General features: G+C 42.7%; 1 protein-coding gene across 7 annotated transcripts in view; it reads left to right on the top strand.

Moving 5' to 3' along the window:
* Window positions 1–22,670, top strand: part of HHAT (hedgehog acyltransferase) — a 384,776-nt gene extending 362,106 nt beyond the window's left edge. For 4 of the 7 annotated variants that reach the window (XR_009457284.1, XR_009457282.1, XR_009457276.1 and 1 more), the window contains 2 exons: window positions 18,820–18,968; window positions 19,824–22,670. Coding sequence is in view for 2 of the 7 variants with exons in the window: in XM_059718178.1 (XP_059574161.1) it covers window positions 18,820–18,911 (92 nt within the window). In the remaining 5 variants the exon portion in view is untranslated. Of the gene's footprint in view, window positions 1–18,819 lie in introns of all 7 variants that reach the window. The other 3 variants (XR_009457281.1, XM_059718178.1, XM_059718174.1) reach the window with 3 other exon arrangements.
* The last annotated feature ends 339 nt before the right edge of the window (window positions 22,671–23,009 follow it).

Here is a 23,009-nt window from a genome sequence, read left to right as displayed (position 1 = left end):
TAACTAGACCTGCTTTTTGAGTTTAAAGGTAGTTAAAAACTAGGACCTGAATGAAATTTAAAATGAGTCAGGTTTTTTTTTCTTTTTTAATAATAACACAGATCTTTAAAGGTTTTATTCATGTAAAAAAATTAAGCTAAGTTATGAATGACAATTGTATCCAATTGCTTGGGTTAAATAAGTTACAGGAAGGGTTAAACCAACAGTTCAGGTAACTCTTAAGTGGGTGATGTTAGTGACAAGAACATGTATGTCCTTTCTCTAGAGCTGATTTGCATGCTATAATTGCAGTGACCGTAATGAGCCAGTGACATGAGGGAGTGTACCTGTATCAGTGGTTACTGTTGGCTGGTTAATGAGCCCAGCTTTCATTGTTTGTTAAAGGTTCTGAACGTTTGAACGCCCTTTGGCATCAGTGCATGGAGGGCTATAGTGATACTATGAAGAGAAAAAATAGGGAGACGGAGGGAAGAGTCTTTAAAATCAGTTTAATCTAATCTGAGGCCACAATCATTAAAATGCCTTATTTGTCATCTTAACTACTCTTACATGATGTCACTACATGGCAGAATTAAAGTTGTTTTGGGTACCTTAGTTGTGCATTCCCAGCTCCAAATATGTTTGGATGTGTAACTATACCTCACAATTTCCTAGGCTTGTAATGCTTACCTTTAGAATAATTACTGCATCCCTGAAATCTTTTTCGCCCCTTAAATTACTGATGTATTCTGAACTTCAGCTGCTTTTTAACATGGCATTTTATCTTAGACCTCTAATGTAATCCTGTATTAGTTATAGAGTGGGCATAACTATGGGAGATGTGTCCAAATCCCTAAGCAGCAGGAATGCACTTTAACTACATCATCTCCCACATCCCAAGAGAATGCTCTAACCACATGAGCCTATTGTGTGTATAGAAGATGATGTTTTGTGAGAGAAGACATGCATTAGGTATCTAATTCCAGGAGAAGATTTGTGGTTGTGAATCCCAGGTAGAGCTCCCAGCAGCTCAGAGTCAGTTGCCCAAGTGCCAGGGAGGGCACCCCTCTCCTACTGGCTTATGCCAGTAGTTGCCTGCTCAGCATGCTGGCTTTTATGAATCACATTCAGAGTCACGTAACTTTTTTCTCTGTACCATATAGGGAGTCTAGACAGTGGACACTCAACCTGGGGCTGTGGATTCCAGTAGGTGGCAGGAGTACTAGTAGTTAAAGTACTGCAGAGCTCTGCATTGCAGCCTCTAGGCTCTTTTGTGGATCTCACCTTTTATCCAGAATTCGTGTAATTGTAATGGATGGAGGCTTTTGGCTCTGGTATTTTAATTGGTTTCTGTAGTGCCATCGTCAGCTAATTATGATTAGAAAGTGCCTTGAAATATTTAGAAGTGTTGTGAACAATTATGGAATAGAACATTACTCAGAAATCACATAAATTGATTTATAATTGTATTGTTGTGCCACAGCATGACATAAAACATCCCAAAGTAGATACATACTATTTTCATAGCAAAAACCATCTTCAGAAGGATAATTCCTTCAGGTTCCTTGCTACAAAGTGTATATTTTATTTGGAGGAAAAGGATGGTTCTGTTCTGAAAAATGAGTGTAAAACAGATCATAGGTTTCTATATTTATTGTGCTTCATTGATTCCATATCGAATTTATAAAGCCTACTGCTAAATATATGTTGTTACTTTCAGGTGTGCAAATTAACAGTTTAAAGTACAAACTAAGAGCATGGACAAGTGTTCATTTGAAGTGCTAAGAATTTATAGGGAATTTGCAATGCCGTGAAAATGTAGTAGGAAGTGCACACACAACCATGCAATTGTTTGGTTATCTAAGGTACTGCCAAGTATGATGAAGACATGTACTGCACGTGCTCTACAGCTAGGGGTTTGGTGTGTGGAGATCAGATCCCATCATGCCTTGTGGTTCCCAAGGCTACAAAATCACACCCACCAGGGACCCCACCTTCTCCCCATCTTGCATAGAGAGTGCAGAACCATAGCATGACTGTTTGCATTTCCCACAGCCAAAATGGCTCTTCAATTTCACTTCCAACCCACAATGGATCCCTGTTGCCCATGCATCCTGTGGCTTCCGATCCAGAAAAAATTATTTTCGCTTTAGTTTAGGAAGGTTATGAGGACCCTATAAAAATAACCTGAGTCAAGAGTTGATGCACATTCAAACAAATGGAGAGACAAAGAAAGTAGGTCTGTAGTTAAGTTTTATTTCTAAAGGACAAATCTGACCAACTAAGGGTACCAATTTGTGCAACCCTCTGGAAAGAGGAGCTCAGGAAAATGCAAGCAGAGAAGACCTGGAATTTCTTTAAATTCAGTGCCAACAGACTGAGTGTGTGCCATACTTCTAATGGTACAGAGTCAAAGCCTGCCACCACTTCTTCTGAGAACTCATTCAGCTTCTGCCCACAACACCATGTGAAGCCATGCAGACATTAAAGGCCCTTGCCATGCAGTTTTGGTTTGCCAACCAGTTGAGCATAGGCAAATCCACAGTGGGAGAAACAGTGTAAAAAGTGGCTATACAGTAGGTGCTGGCATTACATTCACCCGCCTCATCAACTCTCAGGAGGTCAGCAGCACAGGGAGAGATGCAGTGTCAGCAGCGGCAGGCATGTACACAGGATGGCTACTCAGCATGCTGCATCGTGCCCCATCCCATTTGGACTCAGCTACTTGTGGTCACAGTGCCAGGCCTGCATATCCACAGTGCCAACAGGAAGCTGGGTGGGGAGAGATGAGAAGGTGGGGAGGGCAGAGTCTGCACCCTGTGCAGTCTGGTCCAGCCCCAGCTATAGCAGAACAGAGCAGTGCAGGGTGCCGCCCTCCCTCCACAAGCTCCCAGTGGCTGCCAATAGGATCAATTGGCGGGCTGGATATCACCCACCCCTGCTCCAGATCAATAGAGTGGGACCAGGATCAGGATCATTACTATAATGTCATGCTTTTTAGAAATTTAGAAATAAGAAATTTGCTGACTTCTGGAGAAACTGATGGGGACTCAGCAATGAAGGAGAATAATTTGAATTTTTGATTTTTCCAAGGAAATTAGATGTAAAAAACATTTTCTTAATGCAGCATTAAGTTGAATGATTCAAACCACAGAAAGCCAGGAAACGTAAAGATAAGATACTAGCAACAAGCTTGATTGCATTGCATAAACTTAAATTTGCTTTCTATTCCTATTTTTCTGGTTTTATGTGCTGTTTATATAGTAGAGCCATAGGGCACTTTTACATGTGCTCCTGGGGTGGAAGGGGTGGCGCTTTGATTAGAGTGGCTCTAAGAGCTGTTCTAATTAAAGCGCCGCTGCATCTCATGTATCAGTGTACCCGTGCTTAAAAATGGTACTGGGGGTGCTTGAACGAAAGTTTGTTCAATGAGCTTTAGTTCACACTTAAATTGGCAGCAGAGGTGATTGGGGACACTGATACATGAGATGCAGGAGGCTGCTGGAGCACAGTAATTGCCATGCCCCAGCAGACTCGATTAGTCACACTGCCTCTTCTCTTGAAGGCAGTAGGGAGCTGTGTTTGAAACCTACAGCACTCTATGGATGCCTATACACAAGCTTGGAGACTGCTCCAATGTGCTGGAATCCAGCATGTTGGAGCAGGCGCCGTGCTCATATATAGGTGCCCATAGAGTACTGTAGGTTTGAAACACAGCTCCCTACTGCCTTCAAGGGAGAAGGCAATGTGATCACTGGGTGGATGACCCGAGTTCTGTTCCCAGCTCTGCTGAGTTTGGAAAGTCAGTATTGGCAATTTCTTGTTTCTTTATGTGCAAACTACGGCTGATGATACTGTCCTCCTTTTTTAAGTACTTTTGAGACCTACTGATGGGAAGCACTGTTTCCTATTACTGGAATCATCATTATTTATGATGGCTTTTTCTTGAACCTGTTGGCAACCTTATGGACTGAAGTGCTATTCTTGCAAATTCTGTTGAAGTGGATGGCAGCTGCAGATGTTCAGCACCTTTGAAAATCCGACCATTAGGATTTTATTATTAAATGCATAGTATAAAGCATATGGGGTTGGCAACGTGGTTAAGCTATCATTAAAAAAAGCTACGTTAGCACCATCTTGTACGTTTGCTGGTGTGTTTTTCTATTATTTATCTGCTATTTAGACAATCAGCTTCCCTGAGGAGGCACAGTTTCTTCTTGTACAAGGCTAAATATTGAGTCAGTGCTCAACAGCACGGGACTGCTCTCAGAGCTTTCCCTTTTACATCTTGTCTTTATTACTGTGCATTGCCTCAATGCAGTCCTTTTGCATTTAGTGCTTACATTGTTTTGTGAGATGAGTGACAGCACTAGGAGAAGATTCCATCATTGTAGTTGATTTTCAGGAAAATAATTGTAACACTAGGTCAATTATTTTGTAATTGTGTTCGGCCATTTCCAATTATACAGAAAAAGATTAGTCTCTGCTGATCAAGAAGGAACAGCACTGTACGTTAACCACTCCATAGCTGGAAAGGATGCAAATCTCTGTTGTGATTAGGCAGTTTCAGAGCTCTAGACATATAGCAGCCCAGGTCCCATACTTAGGCTTCAGTGGCACATATGTAGCCATATAACTGCAGCTTTTGGCATTTAAACATAGTTGGTGTTTCAGCATTGCCTATACTTCAGCCAGGCAGCTGTCCAAGAGAAACAGAATTGCCCAGGTAAATGAGCAGGGCAGGCCAAGTCCTCAAAGTTCAGTTGAGCAAAACCTGCCTTTTAGCTCAGTAGTTAGAGCATTTGCCCAGAGAGCAAGACATGGGATCCTGATCCCCACCACTTAGCAGAGGAGTTTGACCCTGCATCTTCTGCTTCCCAGCAAAATGCTGTAAGCCCTAGGCCACAGCCCTGCCATTGTGGCAACTGAGAAAGGGGAAGAGAGAGAGAGAGAGAAGGGTGGGGGTGAAGATTTGGGGCCAGGAAGAACCATGGAGAGTGGGTGGCTCATTGAGAGGTGCCCCAGATTCTAGCCTCATCCCATGCTTGTAATGGGACAGCACCACTGCCCATACACCCTGGCATATTTAAACAAGACAGATGGACATTTACCGTTCTAATAGGAGAAACAGTAAATATCAACTTTATGAAATCCCTTGGTAGCATGAATTATTTTCTTTTTATTTAAGCCAGTTTCTGTCACTAAAGTCAGCATCTTTCTTAAAGGCGTTTATTAGCATAAAAATGAAATGATGCTAGCTGTACTGAAGCATGATAATCTCCCTCCAAGAAAAAAACCCAGGAACATCAAGGCTTTAAGAATAAGTGATCAGGTTCCATTTGGCCTGCTAAATGAAATCTGTTATAGTCTATAAAAGCCAAGGGCTACAGTTCTCTGTCCTCAGCTGCACTAATATGAATGAATACGGGTAGTCTGTACTATGCAGTCCTCGGAATACGGACTTTGAGCATGGATCATCTCTCTTCAGTTTTCCTTACTATCCACAAGGCTCTTTGGTAAACCACAGATGATCTCCGGGATTCACAGATTCATAGAAGTTAGGGGCTGGAAGGGACCTCACGAGATCCTCAGGTCCAGCCCCCCCCCTCTAAGGCAGGAAAGATTGCTGAGGTCAGACGACGGTGTGTCCAGTCATCTTTTGGATGATCCAATTAAAGTTCATGCTAATAAATGCAGACCACAATGCAGTGCATCTCTATTTTGTCATGAAATAGTTTTCATTTACTGTTTGTTGGTCTGTTATGCAGCACAGGTGTTTTGGCTCTCATCATAAAAGATAATAGTTTCCCCCCACTTTTTTCAGATCCAGTTCCAAATGCTGGCTTATGCTCCAGTCTTTTAACCCGTTGCATACACTGCAGTAGGCAGTAGTGGTTTGGTAACCCTGTGGGTAGTGATTTGTGTCTCCATTCAGATATCCAGATGTCCCCCTCCCCAGGCCATGAAATTAGAGGGGAAAGTAGGCAGACATAAACATGCCCTTCCCCCTGCCTCTGCCCTCCTGCCACAATAGTCAAGAGTTTTTATTTATTAGGTGGGATCTGGTCTCTGACAGCCATCCTTCTCCTATGTTATCTTCTCATAACTTACATCTGTCTCCTGTTTTCATTTCATACAGTTTAAATGATGGACTGAATTGCACCTGTAAGACAATGTCATCACTGCATTGATCTATCTCCCACAGTTGATCTGGCATCTGTGCAGTACAGGCTCATCATCCACCCTGAAGTATACCCAGAGCAGGATTAGTTCTCACAGGAAAATGCACCCCATTTTGAACTAGCACTCTGCTGCTGCTGTCATTAGTGGATCTCTGCCAGAAGTAGCGCGATGCTGAACATTCCTTATGTATATACAGCAAGCAGCACTGGCTAGGTTGGGAGCCTTAAATGGAGCTCAGAGATGCCCAGTGAAAAGGGGCCAAAAGTATCAGACCTTGCCCTATAAGCTGCTGGATGTATGGCTCTGCTCTTTCCTTCTTCCCCCTTTGAAGCAGTATCTGCTCTGGAGACACTAAAAGGCATAGCCCCTTTGCTTGACATTTATCCTCCACAAATCTCAGGAGCCTCACTCCAAATAGCAGCAGACTGTTTTTAGCATCTTTCTCTTAGGGCTCTCATAGCAGTGTCAAGCCGCACATTTTAGTCAAGCAAGGTTTTCTGCAGCAGGCTGGTTTTCCATGGCCCAGTGATCGCAGGCAGAGGCTTGTTCCCTGACATGACTTGTGTAGGTTATTCCTCCTCTGATCAGTGCCTTGCCTACCTTACACGCACTACCATCCAAACAGCTACCCTGTCCCGTCCCATCCTGTCCCATCCCCTCCGCCCACCAACTTCCCGCCATCACCTAGGTGCTTTTACACACCTACCAATGATTCATTAAGAATATTCCTTCTGGTGAATACATCCCATTGATTCCAGGTTTCTAACTGAGTCTTGTAGGTGACAGAGTTTCTTGTCCTGTTAATTCCCAAGCATTGCCTTGACACAGTCCCTGTACTGTGGCTGGATAGTCACAACCTACTTGAATGTGCAATTTCACTTCAGACCAAGCACAACTTTCAGATGGGATGCAGGGGGTCGACTGGCATAAATGATACATTTGTAAATGGGTGGGATTGAGTATAGCTATATGTTTATATAGGCCTAGTGTCCATTAAGAAAATATACCCTGATTGAACTATATCAGTGGAGTTTACTTGAATGCAGATGTGCTACGCCTGTGCAGATGGATGAAGTACTTTATGTGGCTACTGGTACAAATGTATTTAATATACGCAGGGCCTACCTCCATATAAAAATTCCCATTCTCAACCACCTGCCAGCATATTCCTCTCACCTCCCCACTTCCCAAATTTTACTCTGGGTTTGAGGTGAAATTTTGTGTCAATCTAAATGAGGCTGTCAGCAAGTAGGGGTTCATTAAACCACTGAAGCATTCAGCAAACACTATAGCACTAGCGAATGTGATTAGAAATGTTGCATAAGTAGGATGCATGTGGTAAGCCAGTATGAAAGTCATGCTTATTGTGGGTCCTGAATAATGTATCAGTTTACTGGCTCCATGACTACCATTGTTTTTCTTTCAGTTATAACAAAGGGACATTACACCTAGGAACAGAACTCCCTGCAATAATTTTGTGTTACATTTTGCTGGAGATTTCCAAAGCATCTGGGTTTTTTTAATGTATTTCAAAATTTTTGAGAGAGAATGCAAGCTGCTCTGTGCCCTTTCCATTGACACAGTAACACCCAAAAGCACCCCCGCTAGCCCAGCTGTGATAGACACAATCCAGCAAATTGTGACAGTGTTTGAAGTCATAATTTAGCAGAGGGAGGAAATGGATTAAGGACACAAAGCCCTTTTAGATGAGTGTGAGGGTGTTCTGCAGTGGTACACAATCTGGCTGTATGTAATCTGCATGCTCTTCATTGCAAAAAATTATTTTAAAGGCAAATGAATGCTTTTCACAAGTGTCTTTATAAACACAGGATGAAAGCCTTCTTTGCCTGGGATTGTTTTAATTAGGCTCCGGATGAAACTACAGAAAAAACAGAGAAATGTTCTTTGTTCCTTCTTCATTTTAAACACAGAGCTGAACCTTGGGATGATGTACGATTTTCCCAAAGCACTGTGAATAGCTGACCTGTGTCCTCACAGCCTCCTTTCTGGTATTTTATAGCCTGGAATGTCATCACAGTTGGCAGGAGGAAAGCAAAAAGGGAATGCAGTTCTGATGCATGGCAGGATTCAGCGCTAAGCTAACACAATACGGGAAAGCACCATCTGTAATTTATCCATGCTACCTGGTTTGTTTCCCAACTACATGTTATTGAATACACCCACACAGCCGTTGCCATCATCATCACCACAGGTTCCTCTCTGTCCATAATGAATGAAAAATCTGATGCACAACTAACTGGTAGAACAGCTTTGTATAAATCAAATACATCCATTTATATCCTCTATGGTCTTTTTAGTGGAAACACAGCTGAAAGACAAGATGTGTTTCTTTTTTCAAATCACCAGACAATTTTAATGAAGTAGTAGTATGCAGAAAGGAAATACTGTTTACAGTATCTGTGTGATATGTTTTTATTGTGCTGTGACAAGAGATTAAAGTTGCTGCCAGGATTGGTCTGTCTGGTAACCTGTAAACAGAAATAAAAAACCATCCCCATTTTCTGTCACCCATTTCAAATGTCCAGCAAAATGAGAGGTTATCTTCAGGTCTTCCTAGGTCTGAATGCTGTTTTTGCTGGTACTTTATTCACTGTAAGTGCTGGTGTCAATTTTTCAAGTTGGACCTTGGCACCAAAGTTACTTAGGGAATTTTGAAAATGTAACCTGAATAGTAGTTCCTGCCTCCTTGCCTTCTTAGCTGTTATACCTTATTCTGGGGAACAGTACCATATTTATCTGAATACAGGATGAAGTTTCCCCCCATCCACATGGGGGGAGAGCCCCTCATCTTGGATTTGAGTATAAGGGCTGGGGGGGAGGCTGCTACAGCCACAGCTCCTCCATTGGCACTGCCACCTCCCCTCTTTCTGTCTCTGCCCCTTTTCCTTCCCCTTACCACTGCCTGCTCTTCATCGCTTCTGCCCTCTCTTCCTCCCCACTGCTACTTACTCTCCATTGCAGCTCTGGGTCTGCTCCAAGCTGTGGGTCCAGTGCACATGCTGGCGCTGGCGCTGGCTCTGGCTCTGGCTTGGCCTGGTGGCAGCAACGGCAGCTTTGGCTCTGACCCAGTGCTGGGGCTGAGGTCAGGGTTACCACCACTGAAACCACTGCTCTGTGCCCCAGCCAGAAGCGGGGCTGGAACCAGAGCCATGATGAAAACTAAGTGACAGCAGGATTGGGGAAAAAAGAAGGGTGGGCCAAGCAGGGGGAACAAGTGGTAAGGGGGGAGTGCAGGCACCACAGGAGGGGACCTAGGAGCACAGGCAAGTGGTGGGGGAGACAGGAGGCAGGGGACAAGGTGCTGGGGGGAAAGGTCAGGTCACTTGACAGCCACACCACCTGCCACCTGTCAGTACTTGCCACCCTGTTGCTGCTTTCCCTCCTGCAGTGGTTGGAGGAGATGAATTTATGAGGACCCTCCAAAAATTAGATTTTACACGTAGAAAATTATAACACATTTATCATTTTTCCATTTGTATAATGGCATCTGATTATTTGGGGGGTCATCTTACATTTGAAATTGTCTTGGATTTGGGTAAATGTGGCAAGTCATTGTGGCAGGAGAATGATGGCCTCATTTCTTATGGGTTGACTGCAGCTGAGGATGCTCAGCACTTCCCAGGATTGAGCCTTTCATCTCCATCATTATAGAGACGATGTCATTTTGGACATCAAGCAAAATATTTAGTAATTCTGGTTATTTGAAATAAGATGATAGGGGCATAACCAGCATTTTGAGACCTGTGATTGAATACAACCTCCCTAAGTGTAAGGTTGACACCCCTGAACCGAAGGTCAGAGTATTATGCATCCATTGATTTTTAGATGTGTGCTCTCATATCTTCCCTAGCAAGGATCTTCAGGAGCATTTTCTAGGGAAAGGTGAGGAGTATGTGGGCAGGAGCTCCTTTGAGAATAGTTGCTGCTGGAATTACTAAGGTGGCGTTGGTGTGACTGAGTAATGAGCAGGGATCGGGGTTTTTTGTTCACTGCAACAAATATATAAAAGCACAGATTTTTTCCTTTAACAGAGAAAAATGCAGATTTTCTCTTTTAAAAGAGAAAATTGTGGATTTTCCCCTTTAAAGGAGAAAAACGCAAGAAACTGCAAGTTTCCTTTTGCAGGCTGGCCGAGTTCCAGGCTGCAAGGGGCTATAGGGAGCAGGAGGAGGGTGATCAGAGACAGGGGGCACCACGTGTACATGCCTGCCAAGTGAGGGGCACAGGCAGGGCCAGGGGGCTGTGGGTCCAGAGTGAGGGGCACCAGCAGGGCCAGAGGGCTGTTGGTTGGGAGTGAGGGGTGCTGGCAGGGCTGAGGGGCTGGGGGCCAGGAATAAGGAGCACTGGCAGGTGCGGGGGGGGACGGGGACAGGACGGGGACTGTGGCGTGGGAGTGAGGGGTACCACAATGCAGCAGGGGGACAGCCACAGTTAGACCTGCATCCTGGTGAGTGAAGGGGGTAGAGGGAACTGTGATTTTTCCATGATAAAAAACCCCAAATCAAATGCCAATATTTATAGGCATTTAGAATGTATTTTATTATAGTGATTGGGGCATTGGTTGGCTTCTAAATTGCTTTAAAATTCTAAATATTTCAATAAAACATTGTGTTCAACTTATACGTGTGTGTGTATGTATAGTGGCATTTCATTTTAATTGCAGAAAAACATGGATTTGGGGGTTTTAATCAAAGAATGTGTGGGTTTTTATCAGAGAAGTTTGAATTTTTAAACAGAGAAAACCAGGATCTGTGGAATGAGCACAGGTTTCTCATTTGTTATGTGGTAGCAATGCATGTGTCAAGTTTTAAGCAAGGCAAACCAGCTAGCTTCTTGGCCATCATATTAGCACTCCTTAACAGAGCAACATCTTTGTAAAGTTGGTTTGAAGCTATGGAAGGCATTTGTCAGGAGAGATTGAGTCCTTCATGTCCACCTTAAAATGCAAGTGGCTGTTGCTATGATTTTAAATGTTATCATAAATTAATAATCTTCTCACTCACATCACAGAGAAAATGTGTTTCTTACTTTACACATATGCCTGTAATAATATAGAACTTTGCCCTCATCCTGTGAACCTTCCTCCCTAAAGTGCTCCTTACCAACAAGAATAGCCCAATTGACTTCAAATATTTGACTTTAGATCCTTGGATCATAGGAAAGTAGGGCTGGAAGGGACCTCATGAGGTCATCTAGTCCCCCTGCTCAAGGGAGGACCATCCCTGACTAAACCACATGGACTTGTGTGGATATAGGTTGTAGATGAATGCTCTTAAGTTGCAGACTCTACCCATTAGTGTCATACTCACTTTTCCTATTTTGCAGGGGAAAGGAGTTGAAAATATGCATGCACACATCAAAATGGGTATTCTGACCTGAAATCAAATATTTAAAGGCTGTCAGTGTGTAATTACATGGGGCAGAGAGGGTGACCTGGGGTTGCACAGGTCCTAAATCTGTCTTTTCCTAATGATTGGGTGCTTGACTTTGCAACCTTAATAACATTGTACTGAGGTTTTTTTCTTCTCTGTCATTTTCTGTAGAGATACAGATACAAACTGTGTGCAGGTATAGTTCTGAATGGATAACTGGCAAAGGTTATACACAGAATGATATTTTCTACTAGAAGATTTTCTATTTGGTTCTTCAAACCAAAACCTTATAACTTTAGGGGAAAAGACTGTTGGGCAAAAATCAGAAATAACAATGTTTGGAAATACCTTTGGAGGTAAGGTCAGAATGAAAGAGAACAAAAGAAATCAGGAAGAAACATAACTCACAGTGCTAAAATAAGAGTGAGAACAGTCATTCCATTTAGAATTTAGATCAAGTACATCATTATGTTTTGGCTGCCTGGGTTTACAAGGACCAAGTGTTTTAAGCAAGGCAAAGTCAACCTTGAAATGACTTTTATAAGAGAATATTTCAAACTGTCTGTCTTTTATTTGATTATAAAGGTTACATGATGACACACAGGTCAGAGTAAAATTAACTGAGTGATGATATCATTCCAGATGGACTGCTAGGCATTTTGTTCATGTAAATCTGTTCTTCTTTACAAACTTAGGAAATGCAAGTGCTCTTTGTTTCTTGATCCGCAGTATATTTTAATAGACAAAAAGATAGCAGTTCAAGGGTACTGGAAGTGGGGATACGGAGTCTATGTGTGGCTTTGGCTTCTAATTCCAAGAGCCTAATTCTCTACATATTTACATCTGAGTGACTCCTGAATGAGCATAAATGAGGGCAGTATTTGGATGACAAAGAAAATCACTTAGACCCAGGCTTTTAATGGCATGTAAGTAGGTAAATATTAGGCCTGTTTGAAGCGGCTAGTTTTTACTTCGAATTCAGATTTGGCCAATCTGGGGATCAGTGATTCAATTTGGTGATTCGAATCACTATCCTGAATCGATTCAGCCAAAGCTGATTTGGAAATTCAGCCACCGCTGAATTGGCCGTGGCCGAATCTCCGAATCAAACGGGGCTTATCCCCTGCCTGATCTCCCAGCCCACCAGTCAATGGTTGCCCTGCCAGGCCCCAGAGTCCTGGCACTAAAAACAGAAACAAAAAAAAATGCCCCACACTCAACAGCTCCTGCCAGGTTTTTTTTTGGGGGGGGAGGGAGGAATCCTCACTGACCCGCACTGCATGGGGGAGCTCTGCAACAAGCCCAGAGGCCCCAACAGCTGCTGCAGCAGCCACTGAGTGCAGGGCTTTTTTTTTTTTTTTTTTAATGTGCCGGGATGCTGGGGCCAGGTGGGGCAGCCATTCACGAGACTGGGAGAGTGGGCAGGGGTTGGAGGGCACTGAGGAGGGCTAGGGGATTGGGCTTGGTGGGGATCTCTCCATGGTCCCCCTCCCCCCTCCTTCACCCCCCCCTCCGGCCCCTACTTACTGGCACAGAGCTTGGGTCCAGCTCCCTGTGGCGGTGAGCGGGGACTGCCTGAATCTCTGAATCAATTTGGAGACTCCTAATCAATTCAGACCTTTTTATAGGTCTCCTGATTCAATTTGGATTCAGAGATTCAACTGCCGAATCGGGCCAAACCTCCTCCGAGTTGAATCAGCAACCGAAGTTTCGCATAGCCCTAGTAAATGTGCAGGTAAGACCACTGGGATTTAAAAAATCATCTTAGTGCCAACCTCCTATTGATTTAAGTGCATGTTAGGAGTCTAGGCAGACAAGGTTCCTTGGGTGAATTTGATATCTTTTATTAGACCAACCCAAATGGTTGGAGAATAGTTATTAAGCAAGCTTTCGGGTTCAAAAACCCTTCATCAGGCTAAGGAAGCTTCAGCAGTTGGTGTGTGCTCTTCCTGGATGGAATGAAAAGCAGGAGTTAGGAGTCTAGGCATTTCTGAAAATCCCACACAATTCCTACTTGCATCTTTAGGTTTCCAATTACCTTTAAAAATTTGGCTCTTAGGCCTGATAGAAAACCCATTGCAGTCAAATTTTTCCATTAATGTCAATGTGCTTGCAATTAAGCTGGAAACCCTCAATTTCCTCCTCGGTTAACTCAGGTGATGAGAATACTCTCCTTTGTAGTGTACTTTGAGTTTCTGGGTTGAAAACTGCTACCTAATCTAAGATGAAAAATGGGCAGTCTTCATGGCAGACAAGAATACTTATTTGTATTTTTCCAATGTCAGAATGATTTTCACTTGTTCCATTTCCCGTTTTATTTCTCCTGTTTCATATCTTCCCTTTAGCTTGTAACAACAGCTTCTCTAATGATGATCAAAGGAACATGGAGCACTAGTTTTGAACTTCTCAGCTAGCTCTTTACCTGCACCTCTCAATCCCTCTATCTATTATTGCCATCATGGTGATTATCTCAGCAAATATCTTTGTTTTATTTCTAACTTATAAATTACCATTGGCAGGACAGTGTTTTAATTAAATGGTAAGAACCTTAATAGTTTTTATTAAGTTTTGCTAAGCAGTGTAACTCAATTCTAATGAATAATGTTCCTAAGCTATAGTAGGTATGATACACAATTTAAATCTATTAACATTTAAATTCTAGCTCAGACTTCATGTTTAGAAGTTTGAAAAAAAACTGATCTCATTTAGGAGAGAAGAGGCAATTTAATAAACTGCTCTCAGGTTATGGCTTGTTAAAAGATTCTGGGATTAAATTGCAGCATTTAAATACATTTAAAACACTGAGCTTGATTCACCCCATATTGCTTCAGCTTTATGCTGTTGTAACTGTACTGACTCAATGAACTACACAGAGACAAAGTTAAGGTAGTAGGCAATCAGGCCCATATAAATCCATATAAAGGCTTTTCTAATGCTTTCTAATGCCCTGCTCTTTCAGAGGAATTCCTAGATAGAGAGGGCCAGTAGGGGGCACTCCTCCACTCAACCACCCGCCACATTGTACTAGACCAAAAACCAACCCTCAAGTGCCTCCCTTGGGTTGCCTAGGTCAGGCCAACCCCCTTCCTGGAGTACACCTGCAAGCCTCAGGTAACCGCTACCACCACCCAGTATCTGGCCTTTGTTTGAGCCCTGTGCCTTCTGGGGTACACAGGCCTTGTAGACTTTGAGGGTGCTTGATCCGCTTGAGCTTGAGGGTACTTGCAAAATCTTGGAATGCTTCCTTTAACATGAAGCACAGAAAGTAGCCTCCCTTAGTCAGCTGAGCAAAGGGAGCATAAAGGTGTGCCCAATCCCTCTCAAGCATGTACCAAAAAGCTTGCTGTAGTGGATAGCTTTATTGGGTGAATCTCCTCTCATTGAAAGCAGTTTTTCACAAATGTAACTCCACTGTGTTGCTCTCATTCACACCATTATAGATATCTCAGTGGTGAAAATGGTATAGATCCGTGGTGCTTAACCTACAGCATATGGGCTAGATCTGGCCCACAGAGCTGTGTCATGCAGCCCCTGGGGATCCCCACAGGTCTGGAAATTTTGTAGCAGGGGAGATGTGTCAACATTAATTGCTGTGGTTCTGAAGGGATGGCAATTAATGCTGCCACCACTCCCTACTGCCAAATTTCTGGACATGTGAGGAGTTCCAAAGGCTAAATGAAATAGCTATCTATGCATGTTAGATTATACTAGCACACAGGACCATGCCATGGCTAGAACTGATAAGATAGAACCCCCATGCTGACCCCATGCTAGAGCAGACCTGTGGACTGGTTCTTGATGTGGGATCTGACACAAAGACCAGCCCCATGCTGCTCATCTGGCACCACTGCTCTAAACCCAATTTATAAAATAAATTCTTGCAGGATCTGCAGTTAAGACATTTCAGAAGATCTCAGTGGTCTCCTTCCTGCAGTTCTCCTCCTTTCTCCCTCCTCCTATCTAATTATGACTACAGAGGGCATGCCCATTACCACAGAATTGTGCAGAACCCTTAAAGCAGTGATTCTCAACCAGGGAATGTAGATGGGCAACCACATGGTTCACAAGGTTAACCCAGAGATTTCAAATAGGAATCCGTAGCATCAAAACCATTCTGACCTATTCTGGTCTTTCAGAGGTCTGTGCAACAGAAGAATTCCTCTAGTATTTTTCTGTAGTCAAAGGATGAATAAAGGTTAGGTACTGGCTGAGGCATGCCTTGAGTCTAGTTTGAGAATCACTATCATAAGGGATTCAGTTTCTAAAACCCTACAAACACATTTCCTTTTAAGATATCATTGAAATCAACAAGACAGGAGAACACATGCTTGGGTGTATCCAGCTCCTGAGACTGGAAACAGAATATGTCTTTTTTTCATATGCAGAGTAGTCCCTCATATGGTGACCTACATCTTTGTTTGTGATACTGAGATAACAGAAAGGGCAAGAAAAGAAAAAAAAAGGAGTAAAAAGGGATCACAAAAATAAAAAGATTTCTGTAGCAAGCAGCACACAAGGAAGTAATATTGATAACGCTAGATCCAGTTACCTTAGACTTCCCAACCTGACTGAGAGAAAAAGAACAAGACAGACAAAAAATGTGCTAGAGAAGAGAAACGATGCAGCTCTCTGAAAGTTAACACCATTATAGGTAAAAGTTGCATACTATTCTGAGCAGATTATTTTTGATGGTGAAAACACAAAAGGCTTGTTAGCATTACCCAAGGTGCCAATACAGCCATGTTATTCATGTGATAAGATATAAATGTTTTTAGATAACTTGTATGACTGTGCAAAACTTCAGTCCCGGATTTGATTCAGCGGAGATTTGGGCCGATTTGGAGGGCAAATCTCTGAATCCAAATTGAATCAGAGGACCCTTTAATCTCTCTGAATTGAATTGGAACCCTCCGAATCGATTCAGAAAGATTCGGACATAGACACAGCTTTAAATGCTTTTTCTACATACCTCTAGGTACCAGTGGCTTGTCAATGTTGTGATGCTGGGGTGCACGGAGTGTCCCACTGAAGTGCAGGGGGCTCCGCAACATGCTCGGCAGGAGACGCAGAAGTGGACCAGAAGCACTTCCAGTCCGCTTTTGGGTCTGCTGGGGAACACGCTGGGGGCCCCCCTGCACATCCCCAGCTCAGTGACTATTGCCTCCTGGGTGTGGGGGGGTCCCCCTGCAGCCAATTCCTGAGCCAGAGTAGCATAGGAGGACCCCCTACCGTTCTCCCCAGCAGACCTGGAAGTGGACCGGAAGTAGTTCCGGTCCACTTCCGGGTTTGCCACCAAGCACATGGAGGGTCCCCCTGTGCTCCTGTGGAACACTCCATGCACCCCAGCATCACAGCGATCACGAGCCACACCTGCTACCTCAAGGTATGTAGAACAAATATTTAAACATGCACGACTCGTGCCCTCGGCAGCTGGGGGGCATGGTGGTGCAACCACCCGCCATGTAGGGGGTGCACCGCCACGCAAAGGGGTGCATGTGCACCTACATTCACCCCCTACATGTTGCCCCTGCATTTAAAGCTGTGTCTATGTCCGGAACACTGATTCTCCAAATTAGCATTGAATCTTCAGATTTGGATTCAGCTGAATCGAATCAAGGACAGTGATCTGAATCAACAAAGCGAATAACTGTCCCTGATTCGGCTGAATCTGAATCGAATAGAGCCCGCTTCACACACCCCTAATAATTTGTATCTTGCATTGGGGGAGAATCAATGAGTGCTGCTATGAAAATTTGACCAAAAGACTTATTCAGGGGAGGATTTTAGATTTTCATTGCCTCTGCCACTAAGGCCAAGGAGGCAATTTTAGATACCACCCAATGGGCGTGTCTACACATGCACATTTAACATTTAATGTGCATTAGCCCAATTTAAGGTCCATTAAGGGCATGCATCTACACATGCACACCCTTAATGTGCCTTAAAAAAGGTGATTTTAAGCTGCTCAAGCCTAAATTTGATACCTGCATAAAGCAGGTATGAAATTTACGCACAAATAGCTAAGTCGCATTAGTGAACATGTAGAGACACTAATGCGCATTAACGCAGTGTCCATCAATGGATAGACACCACTTTAATGCGCATTAGTGTGTCGGCACATGCGCTAATGCAGCTTGGCTATTCATGCCTAAATTTAATGCACCTTAATGCACATTAGCATGTCCACGTGTAGACATGCGCCTAAATTGCCTTAAGCAAAGGCACATTGTTTAGGTGCGCATAAATACACATGTAGACTTGCCCAATGTCTAGCATTCCTGTTGGCTGCCCACAGACACCTCCTGGCTAATCAACTAGGCAGTCTCACTCAGGATGCACATACTTCTCCTCATTCACTATATAGGAAGCCTATACACAGCCTAACTTTGTTGATAGGATCACCTTTCTGAGGCAAGTCATCTACATTTCAGGCACTGCATTGCCCTGGGTGGAGGTGTCTACAGGGATTAGTTGGGATGTGATTCCTAATCTGCAGTTCATTTCTCAATGCAGGTACTCCCTACAGTTGTATTTACAATCTCTCACAAATGCATTGCTTTCATTAAAGAGAATATAAATTAGAAATAATTCTAGCCTCCACCCCTCTATGAAAGTATACAGGTAAGTATTTGGCAACTAGCTCAATATTGGGTCAGCAAACAAAAGGAATCATTCAGATTGTTAACTGAGGTTGGAACTGTCTTTGTGTGTGTCTTTATACAGCACTTAGCACAAAACAAGATAATCCCAATCTAAAGCACATTTTACTATTCATATTAATATCTTAGTATTAAGATTTCCTGCAGATTGTTCTGAAACTGACAAAATGCTTAGGAGATGCCATCATTAATTTAAGGTGCAAATTTTCTATTAGGGATCAGTTCAGGAGGAGAAAGACCAACAGCAAAATTGTAGTTCATGAGAGAGCTATTTAATTGGGAAGGTTATTTTTGGATGCTAAATAGAGACAAGCCCAACAAAACACCCTCCCCCCTCCCCCCCCCAACCTCTCATCTAGTGCCACCAGGATTTTGGATGGTCTGGATCCATAACGGGCCAAAGCCTTAAATTTGGAAGACCTCAGATCTGGCTTCAAAGTCTATGACGCAGCTATAACTCCAGTGGTTAATCGTCATTGGAAACAGCCATACAGCCCCACAATGGATTCAGCACAAACCTCTATTCTTTTTGTATTTCTTTGCACATGCAGCATTCAGCAATTACATTAATTACTCTCTGACTAGTTTTGTCTTTCTATTTATAGGCTGGCCCTGGGCAACACTATCCGTTATTGGATTCCTGTATTGCTACTCTCAAGTTGGAATTGAATGGGATCAGATGTACATTGCGGATTGATGGTTGTATGCAGGTTTGATAACTTCATAAAGAAAAAAGGAAAAAGATCAGTAGCAGGTTATTGCACAAGATTTATCACAACGAATGTATACATTCAGGTTTTTTTACACTGGATGTATGTTCTGTCTGCAGGAAAATATACCATATGAAGTATATTTTGACAATTTAAAAACAAAATCCTCAAAACTGGAAGCCAGTTAAATTTATTTTGATTTGTGAACAAATTGCTTGAAGTAGAACCACGGTTTTGTATTTTTGAAGCAGATACAAATTCTTATAACCAGTATTCAAAACTGTATATACATTTTGAATAAGTAGCTTACTATGCAGATATCATGTTCCTTGAAGAATTTATTTTGTCCTCCTTGTAGTTTGGATTAAATTTAAAAAGCATTATAATGAAATGCCACCCAGCACACATCCTGTTCTCCCACTGCATGGTTCAAAAACAAAAATTCTCCTTAAATACTTGTCTGTTTGTGTGTTCCACAATGAGTATACAAGTGCCTTATTCACTTAAGCTTGGAGCCTTTTTGCCTTAGCAGCATGTGTATGGTTATGGTCTGTCTAAGTAGTACCTTGGTCCTCCCTGTGCTCTTTAGCAAGAGCTTAAAAGGCAGCCCCAACCATCTATACCTCAGTTCTTTTCCACCATTACTGGAGACAGTGTACCTCTACTAGCCTCATGGATTTCAGCTTTTTCCCCTTATTACTACTATGTAGGTGTGCGTAGGGGTGGGGCTTCACGAGGAAGGGGGAGGTTAATGTAAGCTTCTTTTGTAGTTGGTGGTGGTGTTTCTTTTGTTTACTTTACTGCCTATTGGCACTTTAAAACAAAACTAAAAGAAAAACACCTGTGTTTCTAGTTTAGGAAACTTCTTCAGAGAAAACTATGCTTTTTACATCTTCTAGATCCTCAGGCTTTGAACGTTGCCCGTCTTATGTCCATCCACACCAGCACTTGAAGTATCTCTACTTTTTGGGTGAATCCCACATTGCAGAGAAATGTCAATCCTGCAGAACTTTTACTTCCCAGGAAGGAGAGTGAAGCAAGACTCCAGGATTACCTGCTCAGTCAACATACAAAGGCTGGCTTTGGACCTCTATGCCAGATTCCTGACTTTGGGATTCTTCAAAGTATTCCCCATCTGCCTTAGGCCACCTTCTCCTGGGACTTTGCATCCTTAAGTGGTTCTTGACAGTACTCAGATACATTTCATCACCAAGAATTCAGCACTAAAATATGGGTCCAGAAAACCATTTCCCCTGGCATCAGGAGTCAGTAGGAGGTCCCCAAAGGAGCATCTCAACATCGGCCTCTGCCACACTGACACCAGATTATCTGGAGACTGTCCTGGCATTTTGTGCATTTCTAGCACTAGACCCTTCAACAGCAGCCTCACTGAGGCATCGCAGAGGTAGACATCCACTCTGCCCCATCTACTTGTCATAGTTCTGCCTTTGTTGCTGTCTGATGTCATGGCACCTGTGGATTTATGTGTTCTTCAGGAACTAGAGTTACAGGCCCACTGAGTTTCAGTATAATATTTATCCAGACTGTTAGCACCATTTCCTTTTCTGCAGTTTCTATCAGCAAAAGTACCCTCAGTGCCAGCTCTTGGGATTTCTCTTTCTGAATCCTCCTTGGGTCTTGTTGATGGATGATCAGGATGTAGAGAAGTCTCACTGGTTTTCCCTGAGGCTGTCTACACTACAATCTCTTGTTTCTCCATTGTGGTCCAGGAAGCCTGTGAGTAACATACATGAAGCATCAGGTCCTTTGCTGCAGGAAACACGTGTCAAGGCTCATTTTCAGCAACACCTTTGTAGTCATGTTGTCTCTGGACTCCGCTGACTGACTACAGGGACTGACCCTAAAGACTGGCCTGATCCATAGCCTTAGCCTTTCAGCTGGATTTATTGGAAAGAAAGTCCTGTTCTTTGGTGGCCTTTCAGTTTTGTGTGGTTAACTATTGATCTCTACTCTCTTGGAGTGTACATACCTTCTCCAGATTGGAAGCTTAACAGTTCTTGCTGCTGCCAGAAGCTGTCCACTCAATTCTCTTCATCCTCCTGTTATCGCTACAGATTACAGCTATCAAGACAGAAGAGACGATTCTTGCCTTCTAGCCAACAAAGATAAACTTCAAATCATCCCCCTGGTTCCAGGGGAGTGAAAGCCCTGGAGGTCTTTCAGTCATCAAGGATGCTCCTCCAGAGAGAGATTGCACTTTTGAAAGAGCCACCCAGATACCACATGAAGAATTGCTGCAGTACAAAAAGAAAATCCCCAGCAATCGCACGCTATTAGTTATGACATGCAATCCCACACTGGAATCTATACAGAAGATCCTCAAACAATTGCAACCCATACTAGAAGACGACCCAATTCTTAAAGAGCTCTTCCCAGAACCACCCATCCTAGCCCTTAAATAAGCACCGAACCTTGCCAATCTCATCATCAGAAACAGACTTCCTATGGCCCAAAACACACCGAATGGATCCAGGCCATTTTGGGACAAGAAATATAAATGGATCCTGCCAACATATCTCCACCTCTCCCACAATAGCTACATTGCACAACAGAACCATCACCATTCCTGGATCTTACACCTGCACTTCCAGAAATGTAAGATATCTCATCCAGTACACTAAATGCCCTGATGGATAATATGTAGGAAAAACCAAACAACTGTGCACCAGAATGAATGCATGCTGAAAATCTATCAAAGACAAAAATACCCAATTACCTGTGGGTCCATACTTGTCACAAGACAACTACTTTCTCTCCAATCTCTCAGCTCTAATCCTCAAAGAGAATTTACAAAACACCTTTCATACACGAGACAACAAACTTCACTTCATAAATCTACTGGACACAAGAAATCATGGACTAAATATAGATTTGTGGCACTAAATTTGTGGCACAAATACAGATTTGTGACTAAATGCGGATTTATGGCACATTATAACCTGCCTGACATCTAATAACCTCAGGTAACCTGCCTGCATTTTATCAGTTACGCTTTATCACCTGGTCAACATTCCCTACTTCCCCCCACCCACCTACCTATCTCATACCTGTCCTCACTTCTCCCATCCTCACTGCTGCACATTTGCATTTTCACAGGCCTGCATTTTGCACATTGGCTTCTATTCCATCCAGGAGAACACAAAACAACAGCAGACTCTCCTTATGTCTGAAAAAGGGTGTTTGTGCTCGAAAGCTTCCAAAGAAAACATTTTCAAACTACTTAGTTGGTCTAATAAAAGATATCACATTTACCCAAGAACCTTGTCTGCCACTTTTAAATTTTGTAATTAAGCAGAATGAATACTAAGGTGGAAGACTGTCCTCCAGCCATGTACATAAGCTTAGATTCTAAACTTTTTAGCATTATAATATAGGGGGATTAGCATTTTGTATGTTTGCTAAACATCTCTTATTCTAAGATATGGCAATAGCGTTGTAAGTCATCTGGACCATGCTTCCTTCCAGGGTAAGATTCGTGTGTATGTATATGTACCTGTGCTTTGTACTGTCTAATTGTGTTTCCTGTTTTGTTCTAAATGGAAGAAAAACCAACAAAGCCTGTACAGAAGGATGACATGCATCTATATGACTGGCAGAATTGTATTTTGTTATATGTAAAGAAAAATATTTTCTAGCAAGTAATAAGCCAATTATGGAGAAATGCCAATTATGGAAAATTTTAACCATAGGGTCTTACCAAAATAAAATTGTTTGCATCTGAAGTATCATTGGGGAACTCAGCCAATACCTGTTAATTGTGACCACTGTCTCTTGACCTGGACATCATTATGGAGAGTGGGTAGTAATCTACAGAGAGTCATGAAGAGGTTGGCTTTTTAAATTTGTTTTTAAGTGGGTTCTTCAATGTATGAGGTGTAAATCTATATATTTCTTTCACTATCAGTGTTTAAGGATTTATTTTTTTTTCTGCTACAAAATTTCCTATTATCAAGCCAATCTAGGGGCAGTCCTCCCTCATTGAAGTGTGTAAGTTCCCATCAATTTCCACTTAATGTACATCAGCATGCACTACATTATGTTTTTGAACCAAATCCATATATTTC

Source organism: Alligator mississippiensis, chromosome 1, assembly GCF_030867095.1.
Source record: "Alligator mississippiensis isolate rAllMis1 chromosome 1, rAllMis1, whole genome shotgun sequence".
NCBI classification, from domain to species: Eukaryota; Metazoa; Chordata; order Crocodylia; family Alligatoridae; genus Alligator; species Alligator mississippiensis.
Note: the sequence above shows the minus strand (reverse complement) of the source record. Positions and strands in the feature narration are given on the sequence as shown.